General features: G+C 33.0%; 3 protein-coding genes across 5 annotated transcripts in view; 2 read left to right on the forward strand and 1 right to left on the reverse strand.

Moving 5' to 3' along the window:
• Nucleotides 1-38: 38 nt before the first annotated feature.
• LOC140060934 (ubiquitin carboxyl-terminal hydrolase 7-like) lies at nucleotides 39-7,817 on the forward strand. The gene is made up of 15 exons (XM_072107308.1): nucleotides 39-1,189; nucleotides 1,461-1,589; nucleotides 1,670-1,832; nucleotides 1,940-2,129; nucleotides 2,398-2,465; nucleotides 2,573-2,673; nucleotides 2,955-3,108; nucleotides 3,214-3,281; nucleotides 3,558-3,672; nucleotides 3,942-4,019; nucleotides 4,613-4,819; nucleotides 5,025-5,213; nucleotides 5,487-5,535; nucleotides 5,805-5,852; nucleotides 6,221-7,817. The coding sequence occupies exons 1-15, from the start codon at nucleotides 1,149-1,151 to the stop codon at nucleotides 6,322-6,324; spliced, it is 1,704 nt and encodes a 567-aa protein (XP_071963409.1). The 5' UTR covers nucleotides 39-1,148; the 3' UTR covers nucleotides 6,325-7,817.
• Nucleotides 7,818-8,416: 599 nt separating this feature from the next.
• On the forward strand, nucleotides 8,417-14,354 carry LOC140042797 (ubiquitin carboxyl-terminal hydrolase 7-like). The gene is made up of 16 exons (XM_072087722.1): nucleotides 8,417-9,071; nucleotides 9,349-9,477; nucleotides 9,558-9,720; nucleotides 9,828-10,017; nucleotides 10,268-10,335; nucleotides 10,444-10,535; nucleotides 10,817-10,970; nucleotides 11,066-11,133; nucleotides 11,410-11,523; nucleotides 11,701-11,728; nucleotides 11,802-11,879; nucleotides 12,484-12,690; nucleotides 12,871-13,059; nucleotides 13,247-13,295; nucleotides 13,555-13,602; nucleotides 14,002-14,354. The coding sequence occupies exons 1-16, from the start codon at nucleotides 9,031-9,033 to the stop codon at nucleotides 14,085-14,087; spliced, it is 1,704 nt and encodes a 567-aa protein (XP_071943823.1). The 5' UTR covers nucleotides 8,417-9,030; the 3' UTR covers nucleotides 14,088-14,354.
• A 3,560-nt stretch (nucleotides 14,355-17,914) lies between these two features.
• LOC140060865 (uncharacterized) overlaps nucleotides 17,915-26,842 on the reverse strand; it is a 43,059-nt gene continuing 34,131 nt past the window's right edge. For all 3 annotated transcript variants that reach the window (XM_072107227.1, XM_072107243.1, XM_072107235.1), the window contains 17 exons: nucleotides 26,422-26,535; nucleotides 26,082-26,195; nucleotides 25,495-25,608; nucleotides 25,016-25,126; nucleotides 24,598-24,711; nucleotides 24,220-24,333; nucleotides 23,764-23,877; nucleotides 23,420-23,533; nucleotides 23,059-23,172; nucleotides 22,452-22,565; nucleotides 21,885-21,998; nucleotides 21,220-21,333; nucleotides 20,676-20,789; nucleotides 20,424-20,537; nucleotides 19,901-20,029; nucleotides 19,279-19,480; nucleotides 17,915-18,803 (listed from right to left, as the gene is read on the reverse strand). In XM_072107227.1, the coding sequence (XP_071963328.1) occupies nucleotides 18,767-18,803; nucleotides 19,279-19,480; nucleotides 19,901-20,029; nucleotides 20,424-20,537; nucleotides 20,676-20,789; nucleotides 21,220-21,333; nucleotides 21,885-21,998; nucleotides 22,452-22,565; nucleotides 23,059-23,172; nucleotides 23,420-23,533; nucleotides 23,764-23,877; nucleotides 24,220-24,333; nucleotides 24,598-24,711; nucleotides 25,016-25,126; nucleotides 25,495-25,608; nucleotides 26,082-26,195; nucleotides 26,422-26,535 (1,961 nt within the window). In that variant the 3' untranslated portion in view covers nucleotides 17,915-18,766. The remainder of the gene's footprint in view (nucleotides 18,804-19,278; nucleotides 19,481-19,900; nucleotides 20,030-20,423; nucleotides 20,538-20,675; nucleotides 20,790-21,219; nucleotides 21,334-21,884; nucleotides 21,999-22,451; nucleotides 22,566-23,058; nucleotides 23,173-23,419; nucleotides 23,534-23,763; nucleotides 23,878-24,219; nucleotides 24,334-24,597; nucleotides 24,712-25,015; nucleotides 25,127-25,494; nucleotides 25,609-26,081; nucleotides 26,196-26,421; nucleotides 26,536-26,842) is intronic.

Consider the following 26,842-nt stretch of genomic DNA (forward strand, 5'->3'; position numbering starts at 1 on the left):
GGTTTTGTCGAAAAATGACCAAAATATGACCATATATGTGACTATATTGATTTCATTTCAAGCATAACACTAAAATAAAATTGTAACATTGTAAAACTAAGAAATGAAACGGACAACCACAAAATAAGCAAAATTTAGCAAAAGCTTTTAACACAATCTTTCTCTAACGTTGACATGTGAATGTTAAATAAATACATTTAACAAATAGCTCAATTGTGATTGGCTTAATTAAAGTTAAAATTAAATAGACTACATGATAAACATAGGCTATGGAAGGTAAAAAGTTAATGACTTGCATTTAATTTTGTGCAAAATATTACCATAATTATGTGGTGTGTGTGGAAAATTTGACATTAAGTTGCGTTCTGCAGCAAGCATTTTTTTAAAAGGTTAAAGGTCAATAATCACACTTCCGGTCATTTTAAAACAAAATATTCAATTAGAGTGAATATAAATATATCTATTATGAACAATTATTATTTCCAACTCTCTACAACCATTCGTTATTTAGAATTTTTGCAAAGTGGTATTGTAGTCACTTTTAGAGAAAATATAAACTTTATACATCCACTAGATACAAAGTATATCTATATTAAAATAACAGCCATTTTGAAATGAAGATTTAAACATGTTCCCCCGGATTTGTTTAGACTTTTTGTCAGGAGTACTAGACATCCCTGAAGAAAAAAGTCTATTGCAATTTGTTCCAACCAGGTTCACCCTATTTTTATGCCAGAATGGATTAATATGGGACAATTTCCTGTGAAACAAACAAGGGAATTACATAGGGGTTTTTACTGTATTCAAACATGCAAATCATGTGTCATTGTCCTAAAGCCCTCTAATTGAATTTCCGTACTAATTTCACAGTTGTTTCCACTGTGGAATTATGAGTGTGCATATCTATCTGAGCCATCAATGCATGTACCACCATTCAAGCAAGTTGTAGGGCTACAGTCTCATCATAACAAATTTTATGAGTGTGAATGCAGCGTCTAAAAAATGTGATGAAGCAAAGGATTTTTTATGACCACTGAACCAAATTCACGCTTAGTGTGAACATAACCTTATACATGCATGCTTAGCATTGTGATTTAAATATTTTACTGACTGTTTTTATGAAGGTGACATTCTTCAACCAGTAAGAGATGAACCCTGATACACTGCAAAAACAAATAACAGACGAGAGGTACTGAACAGTTTATTTATATTAGTATTTGTAAAATGTTAGTAAAGTTAGATTTGCAGAACACCATGCATTTCCAAAAGGGAATAAAGTACAGCTGAGAAAGCCTTGATGTTTTGTTACAACTGTCTTGGACTTCTGGAGTATTTTCAGACATTAGTACATTTGAGTGGAATATAACGACGTTTTACAATGAGTGTTACATTATAACCAACAAGTGTATAGAAATAATCAGTTTGGTAATACTTATACACGTTTTTGTCTTTAAATAAAGGAAATTAGAAATGCAAAGAAAAGACAAATCAGAAGCTCATTTATATATGATGTTAAAAGTTTACACAGAGGACCAATTCTATGGTCACCAAGGCAACGACCTGTTTGACATGAACAAGATTAAGTCACGGTAATCATTAAAATTATATTGACTGTGAATAAATTAATTCAGTTTTCAATTATTCCCTTACATGTAACTTTTGTTTTTAGGGATTTTCAAATTCTCAAAAGCTTAAATCTTTCTGGTGTGATGGAACTGCTATCAGATTCGTACGGTTATCCGATTGATAACATGCGCATATGGCCACTAACCTTGAGAACAAACCAGACAAATCGGCCGACAACCTTAGAGGTCGAAGACGCCGAGAAAACAGTAAATTATATTGTATTTTTTCTCTAATTTATATTTGTAGCAATATCTATTTGTTCATAATGAGCAATAGAAGTGTATTTTGAATTTAACATTTTAAATTTTGTCAGGTGTATGATATTTCAGAGAACGATCCTACGTGGATTGTATTTCTAGAAACAGCAGATCCTGAATGTCAAAAGGCGTTGCCTCATTTCGACAAAGAAAACGATGTTCTCCTATTCTTAAAGAAGTACGACCCAAAGACAAAAACCATTTCCTACTGTGGACATATTGCCGTGTCTATCACACAGAAGATATGTAAGTTGAATGAAGCTGATAATTTAGTGTAGCAGTTAGCTTGGTGGTGTGCTTGCCTTCCAATCCAGGGTTCAACCCTGACTTAGTTTTAGGGTTGTAATTCACAACTCTTTCTGCTTCACTCCTTTAAGCCTAAAATAATACCAATTACAGTTTATCCATTCTGTAATTGGCAAGTTGGATGCGTCTGAAAATATGACATAGCTAGATGAACTTTAATTTACCAATTCTTTCTACATTGAATTATCGTCCCAATCTTATTTTACAGATGAACTAATTCCATTGTTGTGTGAAAGAGGAGACTTTCCAGAGGGCACTCCACTCATTATATATGAGGTAAGTATGCAAAAATAAATCTGGCACTGCTTCAGATAGCTTTTGCTAGTAAAAGTAGTGGCTCTAAAACAGCAGCAAAAACAAGCTAATGCTTTGTATTTCTTTAGGAAGTGAAACCAAACTTAACAGAGAAGATACAAGATGTCCGGTTACAGCTAGACAAAGCAGTGGATGAGTTAATGGATGGGGATATACTGGTGTTTCAAAGGTAAACCTATGATTTTGATATCAGTACAAACTCTTTTGGGACACTCCTATTAATGGAACACTTTGTTGGGTCATGAAAAACCTCTTATATAAAGTTTCTACTGTAAATGAACAATATCGTTGCAAGGACGAGAAATGAAAACTTTTCCAAAGCATGATAACCCGATAAAAAATATACAATGTTGCTACTAGGAAAATGAGTGAAAGTACATGAGAGAAGTATATGTATTCACTGTTTTCCTACATATATATTTCAATTGATGTTTACATTTGTTGCTATAGTGAAGACCCTGAAAATGATCAGTATGAGCTGGCGACAGCAAAGGATTACTTCCGTGACCTGTACTACAGGATAGAAGTTTTGTTATGTGACAAAACCAATTTAAATGACCCTGGATTCACGCTTACATTGTCCGTCAAAATGAACTACTTCCAGGTATATATTTACATTTATATTTAAAGCATTTAATTTGGCGATAACCAAACATAAAACATGAAATTACCATAAATGCAATATTAATTAATTCTTTTTATGTAACAGATAGCCAAGGCAATTGCGGCCAAGTTAGATACAGATCCTATGTTGTTGCAGCTTTTTAGAGCACAACCGTAAGTCTTTTTAAACTTGCTCTCTTGGAAAGTATTGCTATATTTGTTTGGTGGATGACCACATAAAAAAGTCATTAAGCATCCATGCCTGTGGGTATAGTTCATTTTGGTCCTTGTGTGATAATCCCACAACACACTTGGGCAATGGGCTTGCATTTATTTGATGCTTTTGTATGATCATCTTGTGCTCATTCATCTTGCGCTCATTCGCCTTGTGCCCATATACCATAGGCTCATTCACCTTGCGCTCATTTAATTGTGTGGTCTTTGTTACAGGCATCGAGATGCTCCAAGCCATCCGATTCGTTGTGCTTATGAGGGAACACTACGTGACCTTATATTTTCATTAAAACCAAGAACCCCAAACGTTAAGAAGCTCTATTATCAAAGGGTAAGTTAATTAAGTCAAAGGGTAAGTTAAGTTAATTCACTTACAGTACCACCCTAATTCTTGTCTATGACTGCCTGTGTTTACACAATTGCTCAAATTTGATTGAGCAGGTCAGCTAATTTGCATATGGCTAGTAACTTGCATAAAACTTTCTAATCCTTTATAAAGCCTGCACAGCTGGCTGTTGCATTTGATTGTTTGCATTTTCACTTCATTTTGTATAATTTATAGGTGGTAGATTTATTCACTTTTATACTCTTTTATTTTAGCTCACAATCAAAATCAACGAATTTGAAAATAAGAAGCAATTTCGATGTGTATGGGTCAGTAATAAACTACAAGAAGAGGTGAGATTATTTTTTTTCTATCTAATTATAAATTATCAGCTTAATTCTGAGTAGGAGAGAACAATAGAAAACTTCTGTTGGGATCTCCTCTCCAAGGATACCTAACCTACCCTATCTATCTCAGATACTTTGGAAACATAGATTTGATAACATTAGTTCCATATTTTTCTCTTAGGAATTAGATATTATAAAAGTTAGTTATAAAATTTCTGATTTCCAACTGTCCGTGGTAGAAGTAATTTCCGGGTTTGTGTAATCAATTTGCGACTTCCTGGTATTTGCTGGCAACGTTGGTCGTTGGTGGGATATTAATTTTTGCTTTTTTTTGTTTATCTTTGGGCCGCGCGTGGAGTTAGTAAAATAAAATTTATACTGCAAATTGATAAAGATCAAATCAAATATATTCATAAATCATTGGAGTATATTGCGGCGAAATTGTGAAATCAGTATATATGATTACATCGGGAGAACTGATGATAAAGCCTATATTTGGTGAAACTCCGATAGCCAAAGGGTAGCCGAGTTGTTGCACAAAAACAAATTTTGTAAAAATAATAACATAAGATAAGAGGATGTACTTTTTTATATTTTAGGAAATGTTCCTTTATACAAATAAGGATGATACAGTAGCAGGTCTACTGATGGAGGCCAAGTTACTAAAGAACCGAACGTTAGGCAACAACGGCTCAGGAAAATTAAGGCTCCTAGAAGTTATAAGTAACAAAATTCACCAAGTGCCACAAGAGGATGTCTTACTAGAGTGTCTTAACCCAGTTGGTCCTAAAACATACAGAATTGAGGTTTGTATATTTATTATAAAGTAGGCTCTGTTATAGTCCCATTGGGACAAATGTTTGTTTTCATTTTCTTTTCATGTATCATATGCATTATAGGCCCTCATGAGACAAGTTTTTGCTTCTAATGAGGGTCCCGGTTATTATTCTGAATATTATTGTGGAATGAATAAAAGAGTGGGAAAAATATTTTTGTTGTGTTTTATTTTAGGAAATTCCTGAAGATCAGCTGGATTTAAATGAGACGGAATTACTACTATGTGTTGCACACTTTCAAAAAGAACTCTTCTCAATGTTTGGTGTTCCGTTTCTAATTAGGGTCCAAGAAGGCGAGCCATTTACAGAGGTTCGCGAACGAATAAAAAACCAGTTAGAAATCTCAGAAAAAGAACTCGAAAAGGTAAGTTGGTTGGCTGCCTTCCAATGCATGTGTCATAGTAAAAACATTATTATCATTATATCAACATCAAAACATGTGTCTGTGTAGCAGTAAATGTAGAAATAAATGGTTAATTCAATATCCATTGTTTGTTGATATAAAGTTTGCGGTACACCATGTATATTAGTTCTGAAAAGAACTGTTCTTTTCAGAACTAATACACGTGGTGTACCGCAAACTTTATACCAATATTTGATTTCGCCATGAAAACCTTCAAAATTGTTGTTTTTACAGATTAAATTTGCTATTGTACTATTGGGGAAGACAAGTTACATTACAGAGGGTAAGTTTAGTTATTTTTCCCCAATTAATAGCACTGATCAAGTTCATATCCAGGATTGTTCAGGAGCATTAGTTTTCCCCCCAAAAAGGAAGAATAAGCAAGCACTATGGTCTTTGGAGGCCAACTAGACAGGAGATGTTGACCCTTTGTTGTATGCGTAGCTTAGTGGCTAGAAAAAACAGCTATGGCGATGATCAGATTCATTCGCCTCTTGCCTGCTAGCACTCGCTAGTTACAACACAGCTAACGAATGTATTTCTTGGTTTCAGATGAATATAGAGTATCAATTAAGGACTTTCTACCAGGTAGAGGTGGAGGTAAGTCATTTTAATCCAAACCTATAGATACGACAGTTTTTATAACCTTACAAGTTGGTATTAAGGAAAACAACAACACTACCATAATTAATTAGGTGAAATTTGAGGATCAGAAAGCCATAAAGTATAGAATTTTAGATATATCCCCATTTTGAACATATTTGTATTCTTGGCTTATTCCACTACCTGTTATATGATGGACTTAAGGACTGAGTGGTCTATCTGTCCAACTTCCCAGGTATAGTGTGGCTCAAACTTATTCATGGATGTCGGTTGATTGACTACATAATCTGATTGGCATTTACCAATTGTACACAAATCATAATATATTGACATTCAAATTGTTTGGTTTTTTTTTTGGAAAACAGCTGGAGCTATGCAACAAAAGGCTTGGCTAGGCCTGGATCACGTGAACAAGAACAAGCGATCTCGGTACAACTACTTCGAAAAGGCAATCAAAATTCTCAATTAGGAAAGAGACTAAAACAGTTCCTATGAGGTAGAAACAACATAATCTACCCTGCCTTAAGGTAACCAATTAATCTCCAGTAGAATAATCTTGAGGTGCACTCGATCGAGAGGTTAAACTCGTCAAATGTTATGATGTAGTCTGATCAGTTTCATCTCCCATTAACTCAAAACAGCCTAAAATTGAGCCGCCTTACATTACAATTACTGGTATGGTAAAAGTAAAATTCATCTTAGTATCTGAAATTTTTAAATATTAATCTTTCTGCCTCACTTCAAAAACCTATGACTGTATGTCTGTATGTAGAAGATGGTAAGCTATACAATAACACTTAGTTTTAATATAAGCAGATTTAGAATCTGAACTCTGAAATATAAAGTAAAACATTGGCAGTTTTGTATACATATGGTTGCTGTACATCGTTTAACTTATAATATTTTTTTTTTTAATTCTCTGCTATTGTAAAATTAATATAGATTCTCTTAATAGAGATATGTTCTATAAGGTGTAGTCATTTCATATGTTGTTAATGTAATATAAATGTATACTTGTTTAAAAAACTAAGTTTTCGAGCAATTTTTTTCCATTTCAAAATAAGAAAATCTGAACGCAAGAAAGTTTCAAACTAAATGTTACAGAAACTGTTCGTAGAAAATCTACAAAATATTAGACTAAATTATAGATATGTACAGATTTTTAAAACTTGTGTTCCATATATATTTTAGTCTATTAGATTGTTATTTTCTCTTTCTACAATCAAATTGTTTTTCCCTGACCCACACAAATTATATTTTATATAATTAGTTTTTATTCAAATTGTTTAGGGGTCAATGGTTAAAGGTGTATGTAGTTATTCAACCGCTGTGTCAGGCACAACATTTCTCTCTCATGCCTTCTATTTCATCCGTTAAGGGTTTTATTTTTTTTTATAATAATAATGTTGGGATAGTTACAAACTGATCGCGCCAACATACATTTTACCAGAATTGTTTATAAATTTGATAGAATGATGTTTGTATATTGTAAAAAGAAACTGTAACTGGCAAAACAATAATCTTATGGTTTTTACCGTAATTGATCGAACAAGTGCCGTGGTGGTGTATATAGATGGTTGAGCGCGGCGCTTATTTATTTGAGTCATGTTCCCCTTAAGATTGTTAAAAGCCGCTGTTATCATCAACATTGGTACAAAGAGACACAAAGAAGAGTACAAAAGGCGTACTGGTAAAATGTTACGTCTCTTCATGGCAAGTCTGATGAATAAAAGCAAAGCTTTTTGAAAAGGTTTGGTATGGGCGCTTATTCGATCATTTACAGTATTATTGATAATAAATATAATATAAATACAATGCTTGGTATTGACATTTTTTAAGTTTAGTGGTGAGTTTGTTGCATAATGAATGCGTTCATTTTCAATGACTTGGGAAAAAGTTGTTGATAAAAAAAAACATTGTGAATTGTACAATAGATAATAAATAAAAGGCAACTAAATTGTATTCATATTTTGGTATAATCTTGTAATGTAATTTCAAAACACTACTAGTTTACTACGATGTTAAGGGGTTTTGTCGAAAAATGACCAAAATATGACCATATATGTGACTATATTGATTTCATTTCAAGCATAACACTAAAATAAAATTGTAACATTGTAAAACTAAGAAATGAAACGGACAACCACAAAATAAGCAAAATTTAGCAAAAGCTTTTAACACAATCTTTCTCTAACGTTGACATGTGAATGTTAAATAAATACATTTAACAAATAGCTCAATTGTGATTGGCTTAATTAAAGTTAAAATTAAATAGACTACATGATAAACATAGGCTATGGAAGGTAAAAAGTTAATGACTTGCATTTAATTTTGTGCAAAATATTACCATAATTATGTGGTGTGTGTGGAAAATTTGACATTAAGTTGCGTTCTGCAGCAAGCATTTTTTTAAAAGGTTAAAGGTCAATAATCACACTTCCGGTCATTTTAAAACAAAATATTCAATTAGAGTGAATATAAATATATCTATTATGAACAATTATTATTTCCAACTCTCTACAACCATTCGTTATTTATAATTTTTGCAAAGTGGTATTGTAGTCACTTTTAGAGAAAATATAAACTTTATACATCCACTAGATACAAAGTATATCTATATTAAAATAACAGCCATTTTGAAATGAAGATTTAAACATGTTCCCCCGGATTTGTTTAGACTTTTTGTCAGGAGTACTAGACATCCCTGAAGAAAAAAGTCTATTGCAATTTGTTCCAACCAGGTTCACCCTATTTTTATGCCAGAATGGATTAATATGGGACAATTTCCTGTGAAACAAACAAGGGAATTACATAGGGGTTTTTACTGTATTCAAACATGCAAATCATGTGTCATTGTCCTAAAGCCCTCTAATTGAATTTCCGTACTAATTTCACAGTTGTTTCCACTGTGGAATTATGAGTGTGCATATCTATCTGAGCCATCAATGCATGTACCACCATTCAAGCAAGTTGTAGGGCTACAGTCTCATCATAACAAATTTTATGAGTGTGAATGCAGCGTCTAAAAAATGTGATGAAGCAAAGGATTTTTTCTGACCACTGAACCAAATTCACGCTTAGTGTGAACATAACCTTATACATGCATGCTTAGCATTGTGATTTAAATATTTTACTGACTGTTTTTATGAAGGTGACATTCTTCAACCAGTAAGAGATGAACCCTGATACACTGCAAAAACAAATAACAGACGAGAGGTACTGAACAGTTTATTTATATTAGTATTTGTAAAATGTTAGTAAAGTTAGATTTGCAGAACACCATGCATTTCCAAAAGGGAATAAAGTACAGCTGAGAAAGCCTTGATGTTTTGGTTTTGTTACAACTGTCTTGGACTTCTGGAGTATTTTCAGACATTAGTACATTTGAGTGGAATATAACGACGTTTTACAATGAGTGTTACATTATAACCAACAAGTGTATAGAAATAATCAGTTTGGTAATACTTATACACGTTTTTGTCTTTAAATAAAGGAAATTAGAAATGCAAAGAAAAGACAAATCAGAAGCTCATTTATATATGATGTTAAAAGTTTACACAGAGGACCAATTCTATGGTCACCAAGGCAACGACCTGTTTGACATGAACAAGATTAAGTCACGGTAATCATTAAAATTATATTGACTGTGAATAAATTAATTCAGTTTTCAATTATTCCCTTACATGTAACTTTTGTTTTTAGGGATTTTCAAATTCTCAAAAGCTTAAATCTTTCTGGTGTGATGGAACTGCTATCAGATTCGTACGGTTATCCGATTGATAACATGCGCATATGGCCACTAACCTTGAGAACAAACCAGACAAATCGGCCGACAACCTTAGAGGTCGAAGACGCCGAGAAAACAGTAAATTATATTGTATTTTTTCTCTAATTTATATTTGTAGCAATATCTATTTGTTCATAATGAGCAATAGAAGTGTATTTTGAATTTAACATTTTAAATTTTGTCAGGTGTATGATATTTCAGAGAACGATCCTACGTGGATCGTATTTCTAGAAACAGCAGATCCTGAATGTCAAAAGGCATTACCTCATTTCGACAAAGAAAACGATGTTCTCCTATTCTTAAAGAAGTACGACCCAAAGACAAAAACCATTTCCTACTGTGGACATATTGCCGTGTCTATCACACAGAAGATATGTAAGTTGAATGAAGCTGATAATCTAGTGTAGCAGTTAGCTTGGTGGTGTGCTTGCCTTCCAATCCAGGGTTAGGGTTGTAATTCACAACTCTTTCTGCTTCACTCCTTTAAGCCTAAAATAATACCAATTACAGTTTATCCATTCTGTAATTGGCAAGTTGGATGCGTCTGAAAATATGACATAGCTAGATGAACTTTAATTTACCAATTCTTTCTACATTGAATTATCGTCCCAATCTTATTTTACAGATGAACTAATTCCATTGTTGTGTGAAAGAGGAGACTTTCCAGAGGGCACTCCACTCATTATATATGAGGTAAGTATGCAAAAATAAATCTGGCACTGCTTCAGATAGCTTTTGCTAGTAAAAGTAGTGGCTCTAAAAACAGCAGCAAAAACAAGCTAATGCTTTGTATTTCTTTAGGAAGTGAAACCAAACTTAACAGAGAAGATACAAGATGTCCGGTTACAGCTAGACAAAGCAGTGGATGAGTTAATGGATGGGGATAATCAAAGGTAAACCTATGATTTTGATATCAGTACAAACTCTTTTGGGACACTCCTATTAATGGAACACTTTGTTGGGTCATGAAAAACCTCTTATATAAAGTTTCTACTGTAAATGAACAATATCGTTGCAAGGACGAGAAATGAAAACCTTTCCAAAGCATGATAACCCGATAAAAAATATACAATGTTGCTACTAGGAAAATGAGTGAAAGTACATGAGAGAGGTATATGTATTCACTGTTTTCCTACATATATATTTCAATTGATGTTTACATTTGTTGCTATAGTGAAGACCCTGAAAATGATCAGTATGAGCTGGCGACAGCAAAGGATTACTTCCGTGACCTGTACTACAGGATAGAAGTTTTGTTATGTGACAAAACCAATTTAAATGACCCTGGATTCACGCTTACATTGTCTGTCAAAATGAACTACTTCCAGGTATATATTTATTTAAAGCATTTAATTTGGCGATAACCAAACATAAACATTATGAAAAAACGATGCAATACCAATTAATTATTTTTCTTTAACAGATAGCCAAGGCAATTGCGGCCAAGTTAGATACAGATCCTATGTTGTTGCAGCTTTTTAGAGCACAACCGTAAGTCTTTTTAAACTTGCTCTCTTGGAAAGTATTGCTATATTTGTCTGGTGGATGACCACATAAAAAAGTCATTAAGCATCCATGCCTGTGGGTATAGTTCATTTTGGTCCTTGTGTGATAATCCCACAACACACTTGGGCAATGGGCTTGCATTTATTTGATGCTTTTGTATGATCATCTTGTGCTCATTCATCTTGCGCTCATTCGCCTTGTGCCCATATACCATAGGCTCATTCACCTTGCGCTCATTTAATTGTGTGTTCTTTGTTACAGGCATCGAGATGCTCCAAGCCATCCGATTCGTTGTGCTTATGAGGGAACACTACGTGACCTTATATTTTCATTAAAACCAAGAACCCCAAACGTTAAGAAGCTCTATTATCAAAGGTTAAGTTAATTAAGTCAAAGGGTAAGTTAAGTTAATTCACTTACAGTACCACCCTAATTCTTGTCTATGACTGCCTGTGTTTACACAATTGCTCAAATTTGATTGGTACATTGACCAGGTCAGCTAATTTGCATATGACTAGTAACTTGCATAAAACTTTCTAATCCTTTATAAAGCCTGCACAGCTGGCTGTTGCATTTGATTGTTTGAATTTTCACTTCATTTTGTATAATTTATAGGTGGTAGATTTATTCACTTTTATACTCTTTTATTTTAGCTCACAATCAAAATCAACGAATTACAAAATAAGAAGCAATTTCGATGTGTATGGGTCAGTAATAAACTACAAGAAGAGGTGAGATTATTTTTTTTCTATCTAATTATAAATTATGCTTAATTCTGAGTAGGAGAGCACAATAGAAAACTTCTGTTGGGATCTCCTCTCCAAGGATACCTAACCTACCCTATCTATCTCAGATACTTTGGAAACATAGATTTGATAACATTAGTTCCATATTTTTCTCTTAGGAATTAGATATTATAAAAGTTAGTTATAAAATTTCTGATTTCCAACTGTCCGTGGTAGAAGTAATTTCCGGGTTTGTGTAATCAATTTGCGACTTCCTGGTATTTGCTGCCCTCTCTAGCTGGCAACGTTGGTCGTTGGTGGGATATTAATTTTTGCTTTTTTTTTGTTTATCTTTGGGCCGCACGTGGAGTTAGTAAAATAAAATTTATACTGCAAATTGATAAAGATCAAATCAAATATATTCATAAATCATTGGAGTATATTGCGGCGAAATTGTGAAATCAGTTATATGATTACATTGGGAGAACTGATGATAAAGCCTATATTTGGTGAAACTCCGATAGCCAAAGGGTAGCCGAGTTGTTGCACAAAAACAAATTTTGTAAAAATAATAACATAAGATAAGAGAATGTACTGTTTTATATTTTAGGAAATGTTCCTTTATCCAAATAAGGGTGATACAGTAGCAGGTCTACTGATGGAGGCCAAGTTACTAAAGAACCGAACGTTAGGCAACAACGGCTCAGGAAAATTAAGGCTCCTAGAAGTTATAAGTAACAAAATTCACCAAGTGCAACAAGAGGATGTCTTACTAGAGTGTCTTAACCCAGTTGGTCCTAAAACATACAGAATTGAGGTTTGTATATTTATTATAAGTAGGCTCTGTTTGTTTTCATTTTCTTTTCATGTATCATATGCATTATAGGCCCTCATGAGACAAGTTTTTGCTTCTAATGAGGGTCCCAGTTATTATTCTGAATATTATTGTGGAATGAATAAAAGAATGGGAAAAATATTTTTTTGTGTTTTATTTTAGGAAATTCCTGAAGATCAGCTGGATTTAAATGAGACGGAATTACTACTATGTGCTGCACACTTTCAAAAAGAACTCTTCTCAATGTTTGGTGTTCCATTTCTAATTAGGGTCCAAGATGGCGAGCCATTTACAGAGGTTCGCGAACGAATAAAAAACCAGTTAGAAATCTCAGAAAAAGAACTTGAAAAGGTAAATGGGTTTGTAATGGCTGCCTTCCAATGCATAGCAAAAACATCATTATCATTATAACAGAATCAAAAGTGAAATACATATTCATCGCACAACATTTTGCTGATGTGTCTGTGTGTAGCAGTTCCTATGCTTCACACAAGAAGTAAATGTTTATTTAATTCAATATCCATTGTTGTTTTTACAGATCAAATTTGCTATTGTACTATTGGGGAAGACGAGTTACATTACAGAGGGTAAGTTTAGTATTTTTACCTAATTAATAGCACTTATCAAGCCCATATTCAGGATTGTTTCAGGAGCGTTAGTTTTCCCCCAAAAATGGAAGTGTTAGCAAGCACTATGGTCTTTGGAGGCCAACTAGGTTGACCTTTTTTTGTATGGCTAGCTTAGTGGCTAGACAGAACAGCTAGGTCGATATCTGTTTCACTCACCTCTCGCCTGCTAGCACTCACTAGTTAAGACACAGCTAACGAATAGATTTCTTGGTTTCAGATGAATATAGAGTATCAATTAAGGACTTTCTACCAACATCAGGTGGAGGTAAGTCATTTCATAATCCAAACCTATAGATACGACAGTTTTTATAACCTTACAAGTTGGTATTAAGGAAAACAACAACACTACCAAAATTAATTAGGTGAAATTTGAGGGACAGAAAGCCATAAACTATAGAATTTTGGGTATATCCTCATTTTTAACATATCCGTATTCTTGGCTTATCCCACTACCTGTTATGATTCGCACTCAGATGGACTTGAGGACTGAGTGCTCTATCTGTCCAACTTCGCAGGTATAGTGTGGCTCAAACTTGTTCATGGAATATTTTTACATGGGTATATCCCTATTTTCTGCATCCCGATGTTGATAGGATCATAATCTGATGGTCATTTGTGAACCCCATTGTACATAAATAACAATAATATTTTTTTTTACAAACAGCTGGAGTTATGCCATGGCAGGCTTGGCTGGGCCTGGATCATAGATCATGTAAACGATTTTGCAATGACTTGGAAAAAAATTGTTGATTAAAAAAAACATTGTGAATTGTATAATAATAAAAGGCAACTAAATTGTATTCATATTTTGGTATAATCTTGTAATGTAATTTCACAATATTACTAGTTTACTATGATATTAAGAGTTTTTGTCAAAGACTATACTGTATAATAATATATAAACACTTTATTTTGACACAGAAAAGCTTGTATCACCACAAAGGTATTCTCCTACATGGCCGTGGTTAATTTATATAGTACAACTTTTATATAAAAAAAAACAAAGAAAAAAAAATATATATATATAATATATTAACAGCACTTGCAAGCAGCACTTGCCAGTTCTTATGCTATGACGTTATCCAAATTCCTTCACTTGCACTGATGAAGGGCTACAGTAGTGTTGCCCGAAAGCTCTGCTAATTTTTCTGGCTGTTTTACTTTATCGTTTTGATTTAGCTTTTCGCTTTTTTTTTTGTATCTCCATTGAGATCCATCCAGATACCCACAGCATTGTCATTTTTTCAGTAATTTGCCTTTGGATTTATATATATATTAACAGAAACATTAATTACAAAATAAAGGTAGTCTTTAAACCTATTTATAATAGAGGAATCTACATTAAATGATTTAAGTTTTTCTAGAAGTATTGTATGGTCTACCATATCGTTAGCCTTTTTTAGATCAAGCATGACTAAACCAATATACTTCCCACAACCAATGTCATTTATCCAATTCTCTGTAATATTTAATAATGAAGATACAGTTTAAAAATTAGGACAAAACACAGATTGATAAGAGTAAATAAATTGATAGACCTGATCAAATATAACCCTCTCCATAATTGTTAGAAAGAATGTGTAAAATTGATATGGGACTTTAATTTTTAAGATTCTATCCTATCTATCCTATCCCCTTTAAGAACTGGGGAAATTTTCGCACATTTCCACTTGAGCATTTTAGCTGTTTCTTTACTTACATGGAGTGAGTTTTTTGTTTATAATGTATTTACAAAACTAGATTTAAGTAGGTCCCTGCTTTGATTGGTATTATCTTCAATAATTAATCTGGGAATTTCTTGCAGAATATTTTTTGCAAGGGCAGGTTCTATTTTATAAAAATATTGTTTTAAATTGTGGGGTATTTTAGAAATTTGCTGTTTGTTATCACTTGTTTTTTTTGGTTGCATATTTGTGTTTTATACTCTGGTACAGTTTCCCATATTGTCTTTGAATCTTTTGTATCTACAGTACTGTAATTGTGTAAAAAAATATCAATAAATAATTATGATAATTATAGTAACCAGTTATGTGTCAACAAAAATAAAAAAGTTGTGCATGTCAAATTATGATATACTGTATTAACCAGTTATATAAAAAATAAAAGGGTCAAAATGTTGCAATTTTTCGAAAAATGTCCAATTTCTGAAATATATATTGAGGTAGCATGTGCAGACCACATTATGTGCCTCTGCACATGGCAGAGCCTGATAGTGACCAGTTATGAAAACAAGTAAAAGAGTCAAAATTTCGCCAATTTCCGTAAAATCTCTGTACTATAGTACAGGGATTTTTTCGAAAAAAATGTCCAATATATCGAATTTTGAAATATATATTGAGGTAACATGAACAGACCACATTATGTGCGTCTGCGCATGTCAAAATATGATATAGTAATCAGTTATGTCAACAAATAAAAAGAGTCAAAATTTGGCCAATTTCCGTAAAATCTCTGTACTATAGTACAGCGTTTTTTTCGACAAAAATTTCCAATATATCGACTTTTGAAATATATATTGAGGTAACATGAACAGACCACATTATGTGCGTCTGCGCATGTCAAAATATGATATAGTAATCAGTTATGTCAACAAATAAAAAGAGTCAAAATTTGGCTAATTTCCGTAAAATCTCTGTACTTTAGTACAGCGTTTTTTTTTCGAAAAAATGTCCAATATATCGACTTTTGAAATATATATTGAGGTAACATGCACAGATCACATTATGTGCGTCTGCGCATGTCAAAATATGATATAGTAATCAGTTATGTCAACAAATAAAAAGAGTCAAAATTTGGCTAATTTCCGTAAAATCTCTGTACTATAGTACAGCGTTTTTTTTTTCGAAAAAAATGTCCAATATATCGACTTTTGAAATATATATTGAGGTAACATGCACAGACCACATTATGTGCGTCTGCGAATGTCACTGTATGATACAGTAATCAGTTATGTCAACAAATAAAAAGAGTCAAAATCTGGCTAATTTCCGTAAAATCTCTGTACTTTAGTAAAGCATTTTTTTCGAAAAAAATGTCCAATATATCGACTTTTGAAATATATATTGAGGTAACATGCACAGATCACATTATGTGCGTCTGCGCATGTCAAAATATGATATAGTAATCAGTTATGTCAACAAATAAAAAGAGTCAAAATTTGGCTAATTTCCGTAAAATCTCTGTACTATAGTACAGCGTTTTTTTTCGAAAAAAATGTCCAATATATCGACTTTTGAAATATATATTGAGGTAACATGCACAGACCACATTATGTGCGTCTGCGAATGTCACTCATACAGTAATCAGTTATGTCAACAAATAAAAAGAGTCAAAATCTGGCTAATTTCCGTAAAATCTCTGTACTTTAGTAAAGCATTTTTTTCGAAAAAAATGTCCAATATATCGACTTTTGAAATATATATTGAGGTAACATGCACAGACCACATTATGTGCGTCTGCGCATGTCAAAATATGATATAGTAATCAGTTATGTCAACAAATAAAAAGAGTCAAAATTTGGCTAATTTCCGTAAAATCTCTGTACTATAGTACAGCGTTTTTTTTCGAAAAAAATGTCCAATATATCGACTTTTGAAATATATATTGAGGTAACATGCACAGATCACATTATGTGCGTCTGCGCATGTCAAAATATGATATAGTAATCAGTTATGTCAACAAATAAAAAGAGTCAAAATTTGGCAAATTTCCGTAAAATCTCTCTACTATAGTACAGCGTTTTTTTTCGAAAAAAAATGTCCAATGACTTTTGAAATATATATTGAGGTAACATGCACAGATCACATTATGTGCGTCTGCGCATGTCAAAATATGATATAGTAATCAGTTATGTCAACAAATAAAAAGAGTCAAAATTTGGCAAATTTCCGTAAAATCTCTCTACTATAGTACAGCGTTTTTTTTCGAAAAAAAATGTCCAATGACTTTTGAAATATATATTGAGGTAACATGCACAGATCACATTATGTGCGTCTGCGCATGTCAAAATATGATATAGTAATCAGTTATGTCAACAAATAAAAAGAGTCAAAATTTGGCAAATTTCCGTAAAATCTCTGTACTATAGTACAGCGTTTTTTTCGAAAAAAATGTCCAATATATCGACTTTTGAAATATATATTGAGGTAACATGCACAGACCACATTATGTGCGTCTGCGCATGTCACTGTATGATACAGTAGTAACCAGTTAAATAAAGGGTCGCAATTTGATTATCTTCCGAAAAAGTCCCCAGGGATTTTCAAAAAGTGTCAATATATATATTTTTAAAATGTATATGAGGTACCACATTATGTGTGTCTGCACATGTCAAAGTATGATACAGTAACCAGTTAAGTCAACAAATAAGAGTCAACAACTTTTTGTAAAAATCCATGTACTATTACTGTATAGACAGGGGTTTTGTCGAATAATGGCAAATGTATTACATTTTCAAAATGCAATCATTATGTGATTATGTACGCCTATTGTCTTATCTTCTTGTAGAGCCATAATAACCAGTTATGGAAATTAAAACAAAAACATTGAATCAACAAAATGCCCATAGTATAGGGTAAAAGTATTTTATGAATTTATTAAGAAATTACCCAAAATAAGAAAGTCAACTAATCAATAAGTAACAACACTACATAAACAAAAACCACAAAAAGGAACTGCTATTGAGAAGGTCATATTATTTTATTTTGTTATCTGGCGTACATTTTTTGTGATTGTTTTAATGCCAAATTTTATGGATAATGCAGTTAAATTTTAATTTACGGTCTTCTAAATCCTTATTGAATTTACTGAATAAAACTAATACCTAACTTCTATATATACACCAACATTTATTTCTAGATATACATGTATACATAAATAACTACAATTAAACCTATTCCCCATTTATGATTTACTATAAGACTTGAATGTAGACAGTAGCATACAATTTGCCTGAAAACAATATTTGTATGTGTTTTAAGATGTTATTATTTTTTTTGCTACTAATATCCCTTTTACATTGCCTAGGAAATCTCTGGCGTTAACATACCTGGGTGTCATACCCGAGAATTATATGGTATGTACCCAAGTGTGTGAAGAGTTTTAGTAGGCGCGATATGTAAGGGGTATATTAGTGTGTGGATTAAATAAAAAGTTTTAATATAGTACATTGAAAAACATGAAACATTTTATAAAAACAAAATTGAGGTCATCATATACCAAATATGAAAAAAAAAAAACCTGAGCTTAATTTAAAAAATTGAAAAAATGAGCTTAATTTGGATTACGGCAGGCGCCATTATTTAGATATACATAGTCGATATGGCAAGACGCAATAAATGTTGAAAATAAAAGGTATAAAAAAGTCTACACAGATTTAAGTGTATATTTATAAAACCAAAAAGGTTATTGAATCAGTTGATATGGTTTATTCATGGTGCAACACGGGTCCATCGATCACAACCAACACTGTAAAAAACAAAAACAAATAAATGTATTAACCTATATAACATACATTTGTTAATTATTATGTTCTCAGACGCTGGAATAGGTCACAGTGCAAATTGGCTGCCATTATTTCAGACAGCTTGCATATGCTTGCCGAGTAAAGACGGACTACATCTTGTACTCTAAAATCTAAATTACAAAATTTACGAATGTTCGCGCTTTAATCTGTGGTTGAAATGACTGGTGGCCGCAATGATGAGACACCCTCCTAGCATAGAACAGGCATACAACATACTTTAATAATAATAATAACAGGATTTTTATAGCGCACATACCACTCAAGAGTGCTCAAGGTGTGGCAAGCGTATACTCCTGTGCAACTAGAGTCAGCCAAATGGTGTCCGTATTGGGAGAGTTGTACATACTATATAAAACTGAAACTAATAGGGATTGTGATTACAATTAAGTACAAAATAAAAAAAAATGAATATCATACTTTGTTGCTTCGCGGTTGTCGGCACAATCATCAGACTTGTCTACTCTGGTGAACTCGGTTAGAAGTACTTCTGCATTATCACAATAAAAGCATTGACCAGTCCATCCAATTGTGCGCTGACCATTGTCACGAACAACGGTGAAGCCAAATGTTGGGTACGGAGCGGAAGCCCTGGATGAATAGCCTATTAATACTGTTGGTGCTGTTAATTAAAAAAGAAAAATAAATTAAGATGTGATAAAAACGAAAAAGACTAGCATGCAAAATGCATTTTAAATGGTTAACAGGTAAGAATTGGATGACCTTTGACATTTTATGTTGAGATAGTACATTGTGAAATGTTGATTGAATACACGCAACATTTATTAACAACAATACGTCACAAGAAATGAGACTTACTTGATTCCATGATTTTTAATTGAAGTTTCAGTCTAATATTACTAATTTACAACCTTAGTTTAATCAAATTAATGCTAACAGACTGGCTGGGTATTTCAGTGACAGAAATTGCAGACACACTTTATGGTAGTGTGGTTTCTATCATCACAACAATTGAAAAACAACTAGATTTGTTCCTGCGTGGGTAATCAAGTATTCGTTAGAATGTCACTAAGATACAAACCTTGCTCAGCTCCTGCACGCTCAGCTGCTGTGCGATAATCGCCAAGAATCATACCAGAATCAGAGTGGCTTATCGTAATCTCATCACCGTAATCGCTGTACCATGTTCCTTCCAAATCACAGTACAAAACTGAAAGACAACAAACAACTATTAATATATTCTACAAATTCAATGTGGTTTTGGATTTCTACACAATCAAACTTTATGTGACAACAAAATGTGATGTGCCTATCTATATAGACAGGATGATGTCATATCACTACCATATTTTGGCATATCACTACCATATTTGGGCACACCGCTTTTTTTTGTCAAATAAGTTTGATTATGTAGACCGGGCTTAAATTCATTCAGAGCAAGCACATACTATTACCTGATCAAAACATATATGCAGCCATGCCAAATAATTTAAGCTACAGTACTTAGAGCTACTAGTCAGAAAATAAAAAAAAAAACGAGTGAAATTGAAGAAATGTAAGTTAATTCAAGCTTTGAGGAAGACTTTTAATTATGCAGTACCTACCATCAGAACAGGTGGATCCTGAGTAACCAGGTGGACATGTACATAAATAGAATCCTACAAAGTCAGTACAGGTTCCTCCATTCTGACATGGCAAACTTATGCAGTCATTATAATCTAAAAAGAAATGAAACAATATAATAATATTATTATTCATTTTTATTGCATATAATTGTCAATAAAGAATAAAATAAACATTGCCATCAGACTGCAATCAAAACATTCATGTATAAGAAGTTGTACATGAATACATACCTTCTTCGCAGTGTGTTCCGATCCAGGGATCTACGCATTCACAGATGTATGAAGTTCCTTGACCTTGACATGTCCCTCCGTTCTGACAAGGGCTGCTCAGGCAAGGTGCCAAATCTAACATTAGAAAACAAAACAAATCAAATAAGATGTACAAATATTTACGCAATCTTCAGATTCTAAAATATGCTTAAATGCTCTGTCTACACTATCAAACTAGTTTGACAAAAAAAGTGTGATGTGCCCAAATATGATATGACATCATCATGTCCATATATGGGCACATCACATTTTTTTGTCAGCATAAAGTTTGATAGTGTAGACAAGGCTTAAGATTTTACTATAAACCTTTCAGTGGGAGAATTTCCTGTGAAACAAACAAGGGGAAATACATGTTATAACACTATGGCCAACCCGTATTACAGGCAAACCCCTATTAAGGGTGACACATTGTTGGGTCACTAAGGTGTCCCCTTATAGGGTTCTACTGCTTTCAAACATACATAGTTCTGTGTCCACCTAAACTCTCTAATTGATATGTACTTACTGATTTCACAATTGTCTCCACCCCAGTTCACTGTACACTGACAAACATAGCTATTTGAGCCATCAAAGCATGTACCACCATTCAAGCAAGGTGTAGAGGTACAGTCATCAACATCTGTATGAAAAAAATAGTAAATAAAATAATTAAGAATTGGGTTAGCTACAAAATTCTATTTTGAGATAGAAGAGGGTGTGTTTCATCCTCTTGGACCACGCATCCTCTCTGTTCAATACGTTTACAACAAGTTGAGAACAACATTTTTCATTTTCATCATAATATCTACCTAGGCGTTGATTACAGTTCTGATGATGAGAATCCAATTCTCGAAACATGTCATGTAATTTTAAGAAAGATATCGATTCTCACTTTTTGTGGTATTATACATGAAATATCTATTTTAACTTCATCTACCTTTTGGTAACTATATATAACAAGCAATTTATTTGAGCATTTCAAATAAAAATTGAAATACATTTAAAAGAATTGTGAAATATTGATATAGGGTCAATTTATTTTGTTGCACATTACACACTAAGGTTGTTGTTAATTCCTCGTCTGTCGATAACCTTTGTCTATGCTTCCCCTTTATAGTACATAATAAAGACGTAACCATGATCAAGACAATGATTATAACATTATGATGATGATAATTTTAATCAACTTACTTGTTTCACAGACAACACCATTGAAACCAAGAAGGCAAGTACAGTAGTAACCATTGACAAGGTCTACACAATCTCCTCCATTTTGACATGGTCCACTGGCACATTCATCAATTTCTAATAAAGTAATGAAAACATCACATTAATACATACAGTATCTCCAGTTTGACTTAACCCAGTGATGCCATAGTACAGTGGTACTATGGTATCACCTAAACCCAGAATGGTATATCTTTTTGTTACACAAACCAACAGTGGTGAGATATAACAATCTCTTGCAACTTCCCTCTCTGTGATCGGGTGCATCTTGGAATATGAAGATGATGTCATGAGTGAGAAACAGTTATTTGTCCCACAACAACATAAGTCATTTCGGGAGTGTTGATATTGGGATTATTGGCCAAATGAAATGTCTTGTTCAAGAACATAAATGGACGGTGTGAGGGATCAAAACGCCGAATCTCGTGGTAAATCATATTCTATTCACTTAAATTCCACTAACTAACTACACAAATAATAGACAATTCTGTGGTCATTGAAGTGCGAATAACACATAATTGTACACTGTACCTGTTTCACAAAAAACACCAGTGTATCCTGCTCTGCAATCGCAAACATAACCATTCACTAGATCAGTACATACAGCTTGGTTCTGACATGGAGAACTCTGACATTCATTTGTATCTAAAAAAAAGTGAATTTATTTTCTTAGTTAGTGTGTTTGATTTAGCATGAAATTTACACAAAATCTTTAGGTAAGTTTAATTAGGAAAGTAGGAGTTGGGTACTCTGTAAATGAGTACCTGGTTGAAAATGCTAGGAAGGATAAGGCGACGTGGAAAGGAACTGGCCATCGCTACCCCATAATGCTGAGGCTTAGTAAAATGAGCTCCTAACTTCATTACCCTGCCTTCAGAAATGAATACGGGACTTACCAATTAGTAATATTAAGATACTTTAAATTTAATTTTTAATTAATTTTCTTTCCATCGTTTTACTTTGCTCAAATTAGGATTTTGTACGTGCACGGCCTAAGGAAAGAACAAACATGTGTTGATCTCTGCCTCCGTGGTTATAGACTATAACATACATCTTGTATGTTTGATGACATTAGGCTTATACTCCAGTCAGGTCAGCATTGACAAATTGAAATTCCTGTTTAAAAATGAAGACTTACTGATTTCACAGTTGGCACCTGTGAATCCAGGTAAACAGGAGCAGAAATATTCGTTGACATTATCAACACATGTACCACCATTCAAGCAAGGGGCACTGCCACACTCATTGGCACCTTAAAAACAAATAACAAACACATGCAGCTAAGTCATTAAATATGTGTGTATGGAAACAGTTAAGCATCATATATATTGTTGTAATTTGTCTTGGACTTCTGGCTTGTGAGTCATAGAACTTTATTGACTCTTGGACATTTTGTTAAACAACAAAATAAAATGAAGCAATTTTTGCATTTATATTCATTCTATATCTACAAGCGGTAACTTTTTTCTAGGGTCAAGTTAAAGAGGAACCAGCCGTACCTGTGGAACATGTTGGTCCTGTCCATCCTGGTGCACATGTGCAGAAGAACTGGTTAATGCCATCTGAACAGATACCTCCATTGGCACAAGGCCCGCTTGCACATTCATTTACATCTAGAAATTGAAAACAAAAATAAATTATATAGGAGATTTCAAGACAGTGTAGAATTGGGTTGGTAATTATTCACCTCCACCCAATTAAAGGTACAGTATAATTTTGTTGTCTATAACCTAGGACACACTGGAGTTTTTTTTTTCAATTTTGTTTATATTTATATTTCTTCATACCGTCATCAAGCTTAAACAACCTCCACCAACCCTCAAAGTCATATTATAGTACATACTTATTTCACAGTTAGTGCCGGTCCATCCTGGAGCACACTGGCATGCATATTCATTAATACCATCTAGACAGGTTCCTCCATTTTGACAAGGACTGCTGATACAATCATTATTATCTGGTATAAAATAAAAGTGATGTTTTATAAAAAGCATACAACAAAATGTACTATAACGTAGTAACAGAATGTGATGTGTGTTAGTGTCATCGAGGAATAGGAAGTTTTTGATTTGCAACACTGTAGAAAAAGGAGGAAGGACATCCTTATAGTGCCCAAATATGGTAGTGACATTTCCAAATATGGTAGTGACATTTCCAAATATGGTAGTGATATGACATCATTATGTCCCTATATGGGCTTAAGTTCTTAAGTCATTGCAAAATGAAAGTGGCTATTGGGTATACATATATAAATATTAAATTCTATAAGAATAATCATCAGAAAAAAAAATATTCTTACTTATTTCACAGTGAAGTCCAGAGAAACCAACGACACAGGCACATGTGTACATGTTCACTCCATCCAAACAGAAGCCTCCATTCTGACAAGGACCGCTAGCACATTCATCGGTATCTGAAAAATACAAAATTATGCAATAAATATTCCCAAAGCAGACTTTCCTTGTTTTGTCTTATTGTAACTGGCCTCTAAATCTATTTTCACCACCAGTCATTGCAGGCCTAGCCTATGTACATCATCTTACACCTACATATCAAATTGAATTGAAACAGACGTCTATATCTCAGTATTTGGGAATAGTTAAAAATATACCATGGCATCTGATTGTTTAAAACAATCAGATGCAATGAATTAAAAATGGCGGCATATAATACTTACTGACTGCACAAACAGTACCGCTGAATCCACCAGTGCAAATACATTGATAACCGTTGACAAGGTCGTTACATATACCACTATTAAGACATGGAGAACTAGCACATTCATCAATATCTGAAAAACAAAATATGTTCATGTAATCAATAAAGGAACTAACATTTAATTACACATAATTTGAGAAACTAAATTAATTTGCAGATATTTTAATTTTCATGAATACAGGATTAAACAATCAAAGTAGTTAAATAGTCAATATTAACCAATAATCAATATTAATATAATTATTCAATAATTAATATCAATATTAATCAAAAATAATAATAATTTATTTGGTAGCTACACTTATACAATATATAATATTAATATAAATCAATATTAATATCATTATCACTCAATTTGTTTTATTATTGAAACTTACTAATATCACATAATGTTCCAGTCCATCCTACAGTACACTGACAAGCGAAACTGTTGACACCATCGATACAAACACCGTTGACGCAGGGATTCGTTGAGCAATCATTGTTATCTATAGAAAAAAACACCAAAAAAAAACATTAAAACTAAAAAAGAGAATTCGGCAATAATACTTGAAATAAATACAGATAGTGACAAATTGCATACTATTTAATATTTAAAAAATATTGAAGATACTGAAAATGAGATATGTTATTAGTATGTAGTATTGCTTTTCTAGAAAATTAAAATGCATGGTCATTTTGTATATATTTTCAACAAAAAAGTTAACATAATATAAACTTAAAATTATGCCAAGAAATGGGAAAATAATATAATTGGCATTTTGTCAAGAAATAAAGTGTAAATGGTAAAAGTTCACATCATGTCCAGAAATGTGAACAATTTCCAAATTAAGCTCAAATATGTCAATAAACTTACTTAATTCACAGTGATCTCCTGAAAATCCTGGAAGACATGTACAGAAATAGCCACTGACACTGTCTGTACAAGCACCACCATTTTGACATGGAAGTGATGAACACTCATCCACATCTGAAAAAGACATTTATTTGTTATTATTAAAAATATTGATCATTAGGTGTTTTCTTCTCCTATCTTCACCACAAATGTAAGGCTATGTCTACACTATCAAACTAGACATCACATTTTTTTTGTCACATAAAGTTTGATAGTGTAGACAGAGCTTAAGCCCAAAAAAAAGAATACTTGATAATCTCTCCAATTACGAATGATGATTGAGAACAATCGAAAACTTAATCTTTCCAATCAGATCCTAAAGAATGTAAATGTTGACATCAGAATGGAAAACAATTTCATAACAGCAATATTATCTTAAGCTCTGTCTACACTATCAAACTTTATGCGACAACAAAATATGATGTGCCCATATATGGACATGATGTCATATCACTACCATATTTGGGCATATCACTACCATATTTCTGCACATCACACTAGTTTGATAGTGTAGACAGAGCTTAAGGCATATATGTTTTTAGACTTACTTATGGTACAGAGATCTCCAGTCCAGCCTGGCGCGCAGACACAGAAGAAGGCATCTATGCCATCCAGACACGTTGCTCCGTTCTCACAAGGGACACTGGCACATTCATCAATATCTGTGAAAATACAACACATCATGACATCATTATTTGAATCCAATTTCTTATACTGGATTTGTCAATTAAATTTAATAGACTAACAAACATTGTTTTCTTAGCAATTTGAACAGTATTTTGAATTTGTAAATGAAACATTTCTATACTGCAATCCTGATAATGTGATTGGACAACAAACATGTTAACCTTTGAACTTCTGGTGTTTTGTAACCTTATCATAACTTACCTGTTTCACAGTTCTGTCCAGTCCATCCAGGAGCACATGAACAGAAATAGCCATTAACACCATCCAGACAGGTACCTGCATTCTGGCATGGTCCACTAGCGCACTCATTGATGTCTATAAGAAAAAGATATTGAAAAAGTCATCAAAAAGATATACAGTTATATAAATGTTAAAAATAAAATTGTAATAATGATGAAGCTAGTATAGTGAATAGTTCACAAAAAATTGTGTGCTGTGAATGTGTAATTAACAAACAGATATTGCTGGGAATGGACAGTTTACATTGAAGAAGGCTAGATTATAATTATATTATTAATTATAGATTATAATGTCTGTGTCTAAAGCTTTCTCTACACGATCAAACTTTACAGTATGTAACAAAATAACGTGATGTGTCCATATATGGACATGCTGATGTCAT

The sequence above is a fragment of the Antedon mediterranea genome, chromosome 1 (genome assembly GCF_964355755.1).
Source record: "Antedon mediterranea chromosome 1, ecAntMedi1.1, whole genome shotgun sequence".
NCBI classification, from domain to species: Eukaryota; Metazoa; Echinodermata; class Crinoidea; order Comatulida; family Antedonidae; genus Antedon; species Antedon mediterranea.